At 38.4% G+C, this 14,819-nt stretch overlaps 1 protein-coding gene across 17 annotated transcripts in view; it reads left to right on the top strand.

Annotated features, from left to right (window-relative positions):
• The first annotated feature begins 5,529 nt into the window (after nt 1–5,529).
• The window catches only part of mapk8ip3 (mitogen-activated protein kinase 8 interacting protein 3), a 33,790-nt gene continuing 24,500 nt past the window's right edge, over nt 5,530–14,819 (top strand). For 12 of the 17 annotated variants that reach the window (XM_074655725.1, XM_074655737.1, XM_074655732.1 and 9 more), the window contains exons 1-4: nt 5,530–6,524; nt 13,003–13,123; nt 13,839–13,909; nt 14,378–14,463. In XM_074655725.1, coding sequence (XP_074511826.1) covers nt 6,219–6,524; nt 13,003–13,123; nt 13,839–13,909; nt 14,378–14,463 — 584 coding nt within the window. In that variant the 5' untranslated portion in view covers nt 5,530–6,218. The remainder of the gene's footprint in view (nt 6,525–13,002; nt 13,124–13,838; nt 13,910–14,377; nt 14,464–14,819) is intronic. The other 5 variants (XM_074655734.1, XM_074655736.1, XM_074655726.1 and 2 more) reach the window with 1 other exon arrangement.

Here is a 14,819-nt window from a genome sequence, read left to right as displayed (position 1 = left end):
AATACCATGCATACCTTGTTAAATGTTTGTCTGGATCAGTGTAAATGGGACATACAAACTAAGGCTTGTCTGCTCCAGTTTTATAGTGAATTCTTGAATCACTGACACTGATGCTTTTGTACAGATTTGCCCTTCGGCAGAACTCTGTGCAGGCTGCTTGTTCCAAGACAAAATGTCCACTTAATGCCTGAAGAAAATGTAGTGTTAGCTATGCACATCTGAATCTGCAGCACTGTTTTCCATTTATTCCTTCAAGCAACAGTCTAAAAGAGCAGACAAAATAATGTTTGTATATGTGAGTATACATTGGGTAGGAATCCTATTTGTATGCTACCCGGCAGCCCACAAAACTAGGTCTCCTTGCTTTAAAGAAAATAATTATACTTGAGCATGCATTTCCTAACAACGAAGGCCAAAGAGAGCAGGCGGTACAAATTGTACACAACCAGTCCAAGAAAAGGGCTATTACACGTACACGATGTCAGCCTTGAAATTACAATTTCATGCTCAGCATCCTATTGTGCTCACATTTGTGGGTAAGAATGACTTGGCATTGGTGAGGAATGAGTTCTGGCTGATTACTTGCACCATTATGACCAGCGTCTTGAGTAACCAAAGCCTCTTTCACATGCAGCTTCTCTGTATGAGAGATTTCTGTGTCGTGAGCAACAACGAGAAGGAAACTAGGCGATTGCGTAACCTTCATCAACAACGATTACTGTGCACTTGTGTGTGATATGAGACAGATAAACAACTCATGTCTCAGGTGACTGAATGATGGTACAGAATGGTATTCGGGGCATTTTAGGCAATAACAACGTAGGACTACTATGCTAACACAGGTGTTGTCAGTTAATCTGGCTGATTGCGCATATCTTTTTTCAGGTTGAAAGTAGGTGAAGTATGCTGTGAGTTTATCTAACTCATAATAAAAGCTCAAGATGTTTATTGTACTTTTGTAACTACTTATGTGGAGCATCCCGTGACTCATTTGGCAGGAGGTAAACAACAGGAGCTGAGAAATCCCGTCAGTCAAACTTCAGTTCAGTATGAAGCCACTTATTGTACTTATACCTCAAGTTAAAATGATCCACTGTATACGGTATTAACTGCTTTAAATTTGTCTGCTTATTGTAACTTTATACCTGGGTAATAATGAATTGCAAGAAAATGTTTTAAATAGTTTAGCACCAACTAACAGAGATCCAAAGTCACCAAGCAAATTAAGTAATATAAGACTTTAATATTTTACTTGCTAAGAAAACTAAGCTTATTTATGTTCACAACCCAAAACCAGGTTTATCATCTGCTTTGTCCATTTTTGGTGCCGTACCAAGCAGTAGTAGACCTCAAACCTCTTGTTGGTTTCAAAGGACCACCCGCCTTCTGCTGTCAGCCTCTGAAGAAAACTGAAGAGTGGTGTGAAATGTAAATATTGTCAGTATTTCACTGCCACCTACTGAATGAAATAAGAACAACTGAAGCATCTATGTTTGTCTGACTATTTCATCATTTAAATGAATACTGCCGTCTTGCTTTCCAGATAGACAATTTAAAGAGTACCATGTGAGTATTGCTGTCAACTATTTACTATTTTTACATTTTCTTGTGCTGCTGGAAATAGTTAAGTATAGAGGCAGTAAAGCGTCACTTGGTTTCGGAGCTGTGGGCCCTTTATCTACAGGTTTTATGCTTCATTGACCAGTTTTTGTCCCCATTGTTATTCCTCTCCACAGCAACAATAGCCCAAGCTACACTTGTCTGAGTGAAAGAGAGTTCAAGTGAAAGATGTTTGCCCTCAACTCCTTCCCTTTTGTCATTGTCTAGAAGTGATTTTAATACGTCGTATGCTGTCCTATCTGTGGGGTCTTGAAGCTGTAACCACCCTTCCCTCTTACAGACGTAGGCAAAATTGTTGGTACTCTTCCGTTAAAGAAAGAAAAACCCACAAAGGTCACTGAAATAACTTGAAACTGAGAAAAGTAATAATAAATAAAAATTTATTGAAAATTAACTAATGAAAATCAGACATTGCTTTTGAATTTTGGTTCAACAGAATCATTTTAAAAAACAAACTAATGAAACTGGCCTGGACAAAAATGATGGTACTCTTAACTTAATATTTAGTTGCACAACCTTTTGAGGCAATCACTGCAAACAAGCGATTTCTGTAACTCTCAATGAGACTTCTGCACCTGTCGACAGGTATGTTGGCCCACTCCTCATGAGCAAACTGCTCCAGCTGTCTCAGGTTTGAAGGGTGCCTTCTCCAGACTGCATGTTTCAGCTCCTTCCACAGATGATCAATAGGATTTAGATCCGGGCTCATAGAAGGCCACTTCAGAACAGTCCAATGTTTTGTTCTTAGCCATTCTTGGGTGTTTTTAGCTGTGTTTTGGGTCATTATCCTGTTGGAGGACCCATGACCTGCGACGGAGACCAAGCTTTCTGACACTGGGCAGCACATTTCGCTCCAGAATGCCTTGATAGTCTTGAGATTTCATTGTACCCGGCACAGATTCAAGACACCCTGTGCCAGATGCAACAAAGCAGCCCCATAACATAACCGAGCCTCCTCCATGTTTCACATTAGGTACAGTGTTCTTTTCTTTGTATGCTTCATTTTTGCATCTGTAAACATAGAGCTGATGTGACTTGCCAAAAAGCTCCAGTTTTGTCTCATCTGTCCAAAGGACATTCTCCCAGAAGCTTTGTGGCTTGTCAATATGCATTTTGGCATATTCCAGTCTCGCTTTTTTTATGATTTGCTTTCAACAGTGGTGTCCTCCTCGGTCGTCTTCCATTAAGTCCACTTTGGCTCAAACAGCGACGGATTGTGCGATCTGACACTGATGTACCTTGACCTTGGAGTTCACCTCTAATCTCTTTGGAAGTTGTTCTGGGCTCTTTGGTTACCATTCGTATTATCCGTCTCTTCAATATGTCATCAATTTTCCTCTTGCGGCCACGTCCAGGGAGGTTGGCTACAGTCCCATGGACCTTAAACTTCTGAATAATATGTGCAGCTGTAGTCACAGGAACATCAGGCTGCTTGGAGATGGTCTTATAGACTTTACCTTTAACATGAAGGTCTATAATGTTCTTTCTGATCTCCTGAGACAACTCTCTCCTTAGCTTTCTGTGGTCCATGTTCAGTGTGGTACACACCATGATACCAAACAGCACAGTGACTACTTTTCACCCTTTAAATAGGCAGACTGACTGATTACAAGTTTGAAGATACCTGTGATGCTAATTACAGGACACACCTTAGTTTAATATGTCCCTATGGTCACATTATTTTACATCTTTTCTAGGGCTACCATCATTTTTGTATAGGCCAGTTTCATCAGTTTGTTTTTTAAAATGATTCTGTTGAACCACAATTCAAAAACAATGTCTGATTTTCATTAGTTAATTTTCAGTACATTTTTATTTATTATTACTTTTGTCAGTTTCAAGTTATTTCAGTGACCAATGTGAGGTTTTCTTTCTTTAACGGAAGAGTACCAACAATTTTGCCTACGTCTGTATGTTAAGGCATTCGTCTTGTTGAGCATAAATTCATACCTGTTGGTATTATTGATTCCATTCAGGGAACAACAGTTTACATTTGAAAATCATTTTATTAAAAAGTGTTTTTTTTTTTTTAAAGGCAAGGAATAAATATAACACAAGGACATCTTCAATATCTTTATCAGGCCCCTTGTGATATGTATTATGTTTGTATGCTTATGCATTATGCGAGTCCATCAATAAACTTCACTCAGGTCAGCTGACAGATAATTAGCCTGCTCCGGCCACAAATCAGCAAACTAATGACTTTGTCTCAGGCCATCCTCTGAGCACTCATCCCTCTGATTCAGTTCTGCTCCTCCCATATATGGTGGTGTATATATATAGATACAGTATATATATATATATATATATATATATATATATATACTGTTTCTTGTTTTATTTTAACATCGAATTTGTGTTAATGTGTGCAAAAGTTACTTTAATATCGATTGACAACAAAGATATGCCTCCCTATTTATGCTAATCGGTAATGTCCACTACAGGAAGATGTTTGCAACTCTGTTCATCTCTTTTACAGAGTCAAGTGCATTTGCAGCAAGTACCTGATAAAAGCCTGACTGTGGAAATCTATTCAGCTTTCCACATCTTGTTTTGTCATGGGAATAAATGTGGAGGTAAGTCTCTTTTCTGACAATATTTTAAATTACATCCAGATGGCCCAACTGTAGCTGTATCTCTTCATGCATTAATTTTCAATGTGAAGCTGCTGGTAGCTTAAGCCACTATTGATCCAAGCTATCATTTATTTAAATTCAGCAGCACTCATTGTTCACAGCCAGTTCTCATATGCTGACCCCTTCAGACACAGCTTTGATGTGCATACTAAAACAAAATCTGTATTTTTGTTGCAGTGTTCAGACAATTAGAGCTGTCAGTTAAACACATTTTTTTTAGATCGAGGTACTTTTATTCTAGTAGGTGGGAAATAGAATCTATTAAAATGGGCCACACATTTAATTTTAAAATAATCCATCAATAAGGTTTTATAGATGATGGCCTAATCATGTATAATTGCTTTTGTTTGTTTGGATTGTTAAGCATTTTGTTTCCTTTTTGGAGAGTGCATTGTCATTATTATTAAATTATAGCAGCAGTTTACTGCTGCGGACTGAGGTCAAGTGGTCTACGAAGATTGTTACAACTTCCGGTTTCAACTTACAAAATAAAAGCACGCATGTGAAGCATAAACCAAAAAGACGGCTGTTGCTACTATTGTGGGCACTGAGGTCATGTCCTCAGTATTGTTTATGAGAATTTGGTATTTAGATCACCATTTAAGGAGATAACGGTTACAGGGAATGTACCGGAACAAATGTGAAAAATAAGTTAAAATGTAGTAGTTTTCGATATCTAATCAAATGTTTCTTGGGAATTTGGATGCATGACCCCAGGCATTTTAAATTATCCTGGTCAACTCTGACAAAGCAGATGTTACAGTTGCCTCTGATTTCAGAATATACCATAGTTTTCAGAAACTAGGTATAAAGAAGAACAAACTAACCCAATTCAAAACCATATGGGGAGAAGTATAACAACCAGTTGTGAGTGCATAAAATCCCAGACCTTAAATTAAGTAATCTGAAGTTACTCGTTACAACTTTAACCATCATTTCTTTGTATTTATTTAGTTTGGTTTGTGCATGCAAAGTTATTTTACAAACATTTGTATGTATTTATATATTTTGTATTATTTTTGGTTTCTTTCTTCGTTTCCTTATGTCTTTTTTTATTATTTTGTAAACAAATTCCATTGCCATATTATTACTGTTATAATTTATTGTTGTTTTCATGTCCGAGCATTTATCTTGAACATGATGATCACGATTGTAGCTTTTATTTTGAAATCGTGAAGCTTCGTATCCGGTCTAGTCTTGCTGACTTGACACGTGGTTGAGAGCCTGCTGGTTCAATGCAGACGCTGTGACGTCATCCAGAGTCGGTCAGCTGGCTCCACCATCTGAACAGCAGCAGGGAGAGCCTCTCCCATAGGGAGACACAGCACCATCACCACCACCACCCGAGTCTGGACAGCAGCCGCCCGCTGGAAGGGTTGAACAAAAACATGGAGGAAACGACATTATAGCAGCGGATTTGGACTGATAGATTATTTATTTCCCTTATTTATTATTAATTTATTTATTTCCCTTTGCCAGCAGCAATGGCCGAGGTCCATGGCTGCGGCTGCTGAGAGAGAGGCAGGTGCAATATCATCGACGAAGGAAGGCATGGACTCAACGAGGGCCGACCCACAGGCTGGCCACTGCGCCCAGGATCAGACGCTCTCTGCGGGAGGAGAGTGATAGCTTGGCCGCGTCTGGAGGCGACACAACCGGGCTGCTGCTGGAGGAGGAGGAGGGGGCCTCTTTACATCTTTACATCAAGATATTACAGCCACTTATTTCAAGGTTATGCGCCCTTACACACAGCAACAAGCCTGTTTCATGCAGTGAATCTGTGTTGCTGCAACATTACTTTTATTTGAGTAAATCCTGTGATTAAATGTGCGTTTTTCTGCACTGACTGCAAACCTTGTGACAGATCTCGCCTTATTGTAGGCCCTGAAATAAAAAAATAAAAACTGTGTGAGCGCAGCCTCCTCCTCCATCATCTAGCCGGTTCCTAGCAGCTTTGCCAAGATGATGGAGCTGCAGATAGACGAGGTGGTGTACCAGGACGACTACGGCTCCGGCTCCGTGATGTCGGAGCGTGTGTCCGGCCTGGCCAACAGCATCTACCGGGAGTTCGAGCGGCTGATCCGCAGCTACGACGAGGAGGTGGTGAAGGAGCTGATGCCGCTGGTGGTGAACGTCCTGGAGAACCTGGACGGGGTGCTGACGGAGAACCAGGAGCACGAGGTGGAGCTGGAGCTGCTGAAGGAGGACAACGAGCAGCTCATCACCCAGTACGAGAGGGAGAAAGCGCTTCGTAAGCAGGCAGAGGAGGTGAGTCACTGTGCTCTGATGATGGGCCTATCTCTCTATACACCCGCATCATCATCACATCCACACGCTGCTTCTCTCATAGTCACGGTGGCCTGTCTGATCTGATCTGAGAGGGTTGAACCAGACATGTGACTCATGTTTAGGCCTGTGACATGAGCTTATTTTAGTCTCAATGCACTGCTGGCAGATGTTCAACACTGTCTTATATTAAGCTTTAAAGAAATAGATGGATAAATAGATAGTTGTAGTTTATTAATCCCAAATTGTGAAATTCTTGTTACAGCAGCAGGTTATCCAGGCATTGCACAAGGAACAGAAATTATACAATAAATATACATATCAACACTAGAGATAATATCTATAGTATACACAATATAAAGAATATATATATTTATAAAGGGCATCTTTATACAGACAAGCTTGAATATCACAAATGATAAATGATAACAATAAATATACATATCAACACTAGAGATAATATCTGTGATTACATAATATAAAGAATATATTAACTAGCTTAGAAAATAGAGAATATTAACATAGAATAACAATAACATACTATATACTATAGCAAAGTGTGCAAGTTACAATTGTTTTAAAATTAAATGAGGAATGTATAGGCCTATAAACTCTGTACTTTTACTTGAAAATGATAATACCTAAATCAAAATTTTACTCAAGAAAAAAATAAAAGGATTAGCCATTACATTTACTTTAGAATATATATTTTATTTTATTTTTTATAAGTGTTTTTACACAGCAGGTATCCTCAGGTGTCAGAAAAATGTGTCATTAAGACATCAGTGCAAGGTTTAAAGTGTAGTAAAGCAAAAAAAAAAGTACTGCAAAATGGAAATGATTTGGCATAATACCCTTTTAATCTAAATCTGCTTTCCAGGGATATTGCAGTGATACCATACCAGTTAAGCCAAGATGTTGAGGTCAATATAACATCAGCATATCACAGACAAAATAATGTTTCTTTAGGAAATAGTGGCAGCAGAGTAAATATGTACAGCTAACTTATACAAGTACATGCAAGTAAACAGTACTCACATATTGAAACACATGTATATGTATGGATAATAGCATTTTTATTCACTAATACAACTGCTCATATTACTAGGTCTGCTAATACCACTGTAATAGTGTTGGACCTACCTCACTTTTTACTTTTACAGTTTAACTACTTCTGCTACTAACACTACCATTAGTACTACAACTACTACCAGTGCTTCCACCACTGCAAACATTAATGCTAACTCAAATGTACAATACAAATGTCTGTTTTTACAATACATAAGAGGAATTAGTTTCATTTTTAGTGCTCTTTTATTATACCTGAGCTTCCACACAGCATATATCTCACATGTAAATGCGTATGCAAACACAAAGTAAGAACATGGTAGAGTACACACAGTAAATGGTGATAAAGGGACAGTCTGCACAGCTTTGACAGATGAAGCGTGTAAGCACGACTCTCAGTGGGCGTTGACACTTGAAAACACAGCAAGAACAGGGACACAAACGACAAAAGTGGACATCAATACAGAGCTATTACATTACAAACCAAGCTCCACCTCCAGCAAGTCTTTTTTATTTTTTTCTCTGACCAGTGTAACAGCAGCCGTGGGATCCAGCAGGCATCATAAAGCAACTTTAATCCTCCTCCCATCCAAAGAGGCCTCAGCATATCACTGGCAGCCCTGCTAGTATCAGCTTAGCTCAGCTGTTAGTCTGTTTCATCCTCTGCTCTCCCCGATGTGCTTCCTCCACTGTGTCGGTTATCTAGTTTGTTTTCACTTTAAGCTGTTAATTGAGAGAGGACTTGCTGGTTTGTATTAACTTTTTAGTGTTAGCATTTTTAAGCTTATTTTAATGTCATGACAGAAACAAATCCACTATATTTATTATAAAATTGTGGTTGCATTTAGGGCTGTAACGATTATTTTCATTGTTGATTAAATTCGTGATTATTTTCTCGGTTAATTGATTAGTTGTCCGGTCTATAAAATGTCAGGAAAATGGTGAAACATGTCGCTCAGTGTTTCCCAAAGCCCAAGATGACGTCCTCAAATGTCTTGTTTTGTCCACAACTCAAAGATATTCAGTTTACTGTCATAGAGGAGTAAAGAAACCAGAAAATATTCACATTAATAAGCTGGAATCGAAGAAGTTTGAAGTTTTTTTCTTAAAAAATTACTTAAACTGATTATCAAAATAGTTGGCGATTAATTCAATAGTTCACAACGAATCGATTCATCAATTAATTGTTGCATTAATGCTTAAAAAACCAACAGGTACTGCAGGTAACAGTAGGAGCCATTGTTGTAATTGACAGATGCCAACAGGTCCAGACATGTTTTTGTTTTTTTCTTCTTAACATTGATACCAAAACTGAAACTAAAAGTGTCTGTATGATAATTTGCTGGTGAAGAGAAAGTAGTAAAATATCATAATGACAGTATATCCCTCAGATATGGAAATCAACAGTGTTACAGTATGTAAATCAGACATCCCGAAGCAATCAGCATCCTAAATGCTCCACCGGGTGTATAAACAAGCACATGCACTTTAACTTGTCACTTTAAGGGTATGAATCATCTGGTTTCACTTCTGTATTTATTGTATTGTTACTGTATTTGTATTGTAGCACTATGTTTTTGTTATGTGTGTTATGTGATTATATTTTTTGTTGCTAAGCGCACCAAAACAAATTCCTAATCAACTGCGGTTGATGTGGTGATAAATGATTGAATCTTGAATCCTGACATTGAGCTGGTGGAAGATCTGTTATACGTTTTTGTGAAGATAAGACTTCATGCTAATGTAGCTCAATATACCAAAACTCTCTATGATAAAACATGCTTTAAAAGCAGAGTTTATCTTTACACGATATCTTGAAAATGACCTTGTTCATTCCAGTTAAAAACTGGAACACGGTTGTCTGATCCTGCTTCTCTTTTTTTTCGGCTAATGATACAGTTTAGCTCACCAGACAAGAGAAACCCTACATTTAAAACTTCCTATGTGGCACACACGTCCACAATTTGAGTTATGCTCCCTTTTTAGGTTAGTTAAAGAGGACATATGCTCATTTTCAGATTTCTACTAGAACATGTTTACATGCTTGAATGTTCAAAAAATATTATTTTTCTCATACAGTCTGTCTGAATATACCTGTAATCACCCTCTGTCTGAAACGCTCCGTTTTAGTGCCTGTCTCTTTAAGAAAAAGCTCAGTCTGCTCTGATTGGCCCGTGAGAAAAATATGGAGCACCTTTGCAAAGGTAGTTCTCAAACTGTGGGCGATATAGTCTAATGAACCTGCATGTGACATAGGAAGAGGAGCCAAATCTGAATGGATTGTTGAATCACGTGTTTTCTGATCTAAACAACCCACAAAAAACTGACTGGTTTTTTTTTTCTGTATCCAGGGAAGTTTGTAGTGAGTGTAGCAGCACATTGACGCAGAGGTTGATGCTGTCTTCTTCTGCTGACTGTCAAACAGTTTAGGCAGTTGCCTTGTTCAGTAGTTTTAACAAGCATATAGTTGTATTCTTTCACTTTCCGTGACTGGATCCTTCAAGCCAAAGCTGGGTTTCATATTGGACCCACTCCTTTTAAATGTTAAACTGTGGCCTTATTTATAACTTAAACATTTTTATAAGTGGCAATTAAACCAATTTAGACTTTAATATAATATAGTCATCGTTTATGGTCAAGTGTATTTGATTGTGTCTTGATTGTCTTTGGCGTTCAGGACTCTTAGGTTACGTTTGTAGCCAGTGAGAGAAGTCGATTTACATCTGCAGCTCAAATTAGGTGACAATTTTGAATGGACCACATAAACAGAGACAGTTTTGTCTGACTATCGGAGGGGTATAATGGGGGATGGTACGCCGTGCGAGGGGTGGGGAATCATAGGAAATCAATAGTACACAGAGCACACTGAGGGAGCCTGGCACTGTAACCTGATTTGTGTTTATGAGGAGCAGAAACAGACCTACAAAAGCAGAGAGAAAGAGAAACAGACTGAGGTTTAGAGAGCTGCAGTATGGGGGCACAGGCCAGATCGGACAGAGGCAAAGGCTAATACAAAGAAATGTCAGAGTGAGAGAGAGAATCTCCGAGCCGGAGGAAAACAATAACACACCCTCTCGCAAGACACTGGGAGCATCGAGCAAAAAGCAGCTCAGATTACAAGGTTATTAGGCTCCAGCTAATGGTAAACAAAGCCACAGCTCCATGTCTGCTCATGAGGCCTTTACCAAGATATCCTGGATTTACAGTTACTGAAGTGAGGTTAACAAATTCAGCCATTTTGCGACGTCTTTTTCTGTCTTGTACTGAGGCCGCCTGCCGGATTGATCCATCCCTTTGTGTCACTAACACTTCTCAAAGTGTGATGACAGTGAAAGATCATCTCTGCCTCTGACCGTGCTCTTATCACCTTCCCTCTTGATGTGATTTGCTTTAGTCAGTTGTACATGGGAGCTTCAATCCATATGACTGGCTTCTCGGCCTGCAGATTTGACACGGTCACAAATCCGTTTTTCTAAAACCACTATCTTGACATGTGACCGGAGAACTTTCCTTCACGGTTTTATACTAATTATAAACAGAGGCATGCTGTTGTCAGTTCACTCTCTGTTTAAGCAGTACACAGTGTAAGTTGTTGGAAGTGTGACCACATTGCAGTCAAATGCACTTAGCTATGGTTGGTCAGTGAGGCACATTAGCTTCACTCAGTCATCACAAAGCTACCTAATTAGTTATTAATGCTGGACAGAATAACACAATATCCCAGACCATACATCCATCAACTACTGTATGTTGTACCGCCTTAATACTGCATTTTAATAGGAAATACTCCGGAGATTAGAGAGGTTTTGCAGGTAAAAGTGGTGGATAGTGGAGTGCATTTAAAGGGCTTTGCTGTAGGATGTGTTCCCGGGCCAAAGGGATAGGACGAAGGATATTATTTCTTGATACTGTGGTCTGCTGCTCTGAAGGTAGAGCTTTACAGCATTATGGTGGTCACTAGATTTAGGCCATTACATTTTTTATTTAAAAAAAACACCCAATATAAGCAAAAAACATCCCTCCTTTTATCTATTTAGAGAAGGGTTATTCTTTTTTTGTGAAGTAGTCTTACTACATTTTTAGCACTAGAAAACACACCATGCTGGCCCTCAGATATTAAATGTTATTAGCGATGGAATATATAATTGTGCGTAGGGCTGTCACTCATAGATTTTCACTATACGATTATTATGGCCAAAATAATTCACGATAAAGATATTATCGCGATATCTAAAGAAAATAAAAATAAAAAAAATAATCTTTAACTGTGTTTATTATGCATTTTGTCTCTTTTTGGCTAATTAATTACATTGAAAATACGATTGTAGGGAGGGGGAGAGATCATCTGTAACCATTTAAGAGGCATTGGATTAATTACATGATATTACCACTTGTGTATTGTTACCATGATATCAATATTTTAGTTTTTAATATCACGGTTATCGTCAATACCGTTATATCGTGACTCCCCTTATTATGTATATAGTCAGATTCTTAATTTATATATAAGCTTGTTGTTCAGTATATTGGTAGCAAAGTTCCAAAAAGAAAACAGTATGGCGGCTATTTGTTCAGCTTGGTAGTTGATAATAAGATGCAAATTCACCTTTTATTGAGTCACATTTGTTTGTCATTAAGTCAATTTGCTGAAGAACTTGTCCTGTTAAATCAGCCAGCAAGAAGAGTAACATCTGTGTTACCTTCAGAGCTGGAGTCAGTCAGTAGCTGAAAGGACTTATTGGTTCATTTTCCTGCTAAAATCCACTCTGCATATAACAAACAAGTAGGGGTTGTTATTCTCCACAGTGCTAAATATCAGTATTAGCTGTTATATCATACTGAAGGTCATCATATTGTAGCTGTTGCCCTTTTGTGTGGGGAATATCTGCTGCATATTCTGGTTCCATAGTCTCCCTACAGTCAGAGGATTACAGTATTAAGACTGTGTGGACTTGCTGCACTGAAAAAGGACGTCATTGTGAACAGCTTTATATAAAAAAAACGAAACAGGCAGTGTGAAAGGGAAGTCGACAGCTCTGTGTTCACTGAGTTTATGTGTACACTGGAGGACAAACTGAGGTATTATATAGAGCTGTTGACAAACTCCAACCTTTCTATAAGAGGCAAAGGTTAAAATCTGCACTCACACTTAGTCGTCAGTCAGCTGGTGTCACTGAATCGTCCTGAAATGATTCCTGCTGTGAACAATTTCATTATTACAGGACAACGCTGTGTTTTAACCACAAGCATAGTAATGTTAGTATGCAGTGTTTTTCCATATTAATTGCACAAATTCAATTAAAATACAATAATTACAATGTTATCTAACTTGTCACTTTTAGTGCAGTTTGTGAATGTATTTTCTAATTTTTGCTCATGTCTCTTCCATCAGAAATTCATTGAATTTGAGGATGCGTTGGAAGCTGAGAAGAAGGACCTGCAGGTGCAGGTGGAGTTTCTGGAGCTGCAGACGAAACAGCAGGAGCTCAAGTCAAAGAACTATTCTGACCAGAGTGAGTGGACGGTCATCATTACTACAAACGTCTGTGTGTTACCATAATATACTGAACATGCAGCACACGTGGCTGCTCTTGACGAATATCCCAGCAGGCAGAGCTGAAATCAGGATCCGGCCCAAGTTAATTCCAACACGCAACACCAGGAGAAAATAAACAATCAACATCCATTAAAAAATAATTTTAGATAAGCGGGAAAACGTTTGAATTGACATCAAGACTCTGAACAAAAAACAGCCAAAACATGGCCTTTAGGCCTAGTCCCATTACCTGGACATCGATTGAGTTTATAAAAGTTATTTGATGAATTTCAGTTAATAGCTTCAAGCTGTTTTTCTTCAGAGAGACAAATAAAAGAAAAAGTAACACTAAAGCTAAAATGGGAAGGTGGAAAGGGAAGTAGACACACAGTTGGAGGATGTTGTATTTTTAGATTATGATGCTTTTGTTCACTTGTCAGAATGAATACTAGCGTACATATTAGATTGGCTCTTTAGTTTGGTTTTCTTTGGAAATGTGCACATAACGTTTTTGTTGGATTTACACCAGGAGTTTACACCCAAATAGCTAAATATCTTAAATACTAGCAAGCAAGATTGAACATTAATTTAAAAAAATACATTATGGTTGTCTCTTTTCTTCAACTATCAGAGTTCCTCCTGGTGTTTTCTTGCTGTTAAACTGTTTTCTCTCTCTCTCTCTTGTCTCTCAGTCACTCGGTTGGAGGAGCGAGAATCAGACATGAAGAAAGAGTACAACGCTCTGCACCAGCGCCACACTGAGGTACGAGCAAACACTCAACCCAACAACTTTTCTTTCATTTCTAGCAGAATTACTTACATTTCCATTGTTATATCTCCAAAATCCACCAAACATACATGCCTGTTAACTAATGAATAACTAAGATATTCAGTTTACTGTCATAGAGGAGTAAAGAAACCAGAAAATATTCACATTTAAGAAGCTGCAATCAGAGAACTTTGACTTTTCTTTCTTAAAAAATCACTAAAAATAGTTGGCGATTAATTTAATAGTTGATAACTAATCAATTAACCGTCGCAGCTCTACACAAAATATTTTTGAGTTATCCAACATTTAGTAAATAATAGATCTTGTAATTAAATCATTAAATCCTTTTAATCATTAAAACTCCTTTACTCACCATTCCAGGGGTATCTCTTGTGATTTCTCATCCTTAAACATATCATTTTTCTCTCCCTCTTTTCTTTTTCTTTACATCGTGCATCACAGATGATCCAGACGTACGTCGAGCACATAGAGCGGTCCAAAATGCAGCAGGCAGGCAGCCAATCAGAAGCCCCCGGCTGTGGACGAACGTGAGTTGCTTTAACGTGTGTGTATGTGTAAAGGTTGTGCGTATATATCTTTGTGTGGATTTGAATTCTAACTTTCACCCATCATCTTGTTGCTGATGTTTCATCTTTTGTCCTGAATGTATTTTAGGCTTTTCATGTTTCAACATGCTCATTGTGTTTGTCGGGTGCCGTGATGAACAGCTGCTACTTTTTACCCATTGACAGAGAGGAGAGGAAACCGGGCAGCCATTATGAGCCCTGTGGGAAATGATTAGGAAAAAAAAGTTTGGAGTTTATTTTCCAGCTTGTAGTGTTCAGCAGTTGGCCAACCTATGAGTCCTGAATATTTATTATATATTAAGCACGAAGCAAGACGA

This window comes from Sebastes fasciatus, chromosome 13 (assembly GCF_043250625.1).
Source record: "Sebastes fasciatus isolate fSebFas1 chromosome 13, fSebFas1.pri, whole genome shotgun sequence".
Lineage (NCBI taxonomy): Eukaryota > Metazoa > Chordata > Actinopteri > Perciformes > Sebastidae > Sebastes > Sebastes fasciatus.
The sequence above is the reverse complement of the archived record's forward strand: the minus strand, read 5'-3'. Positions and strand labels throughout refer to the sequence as shown.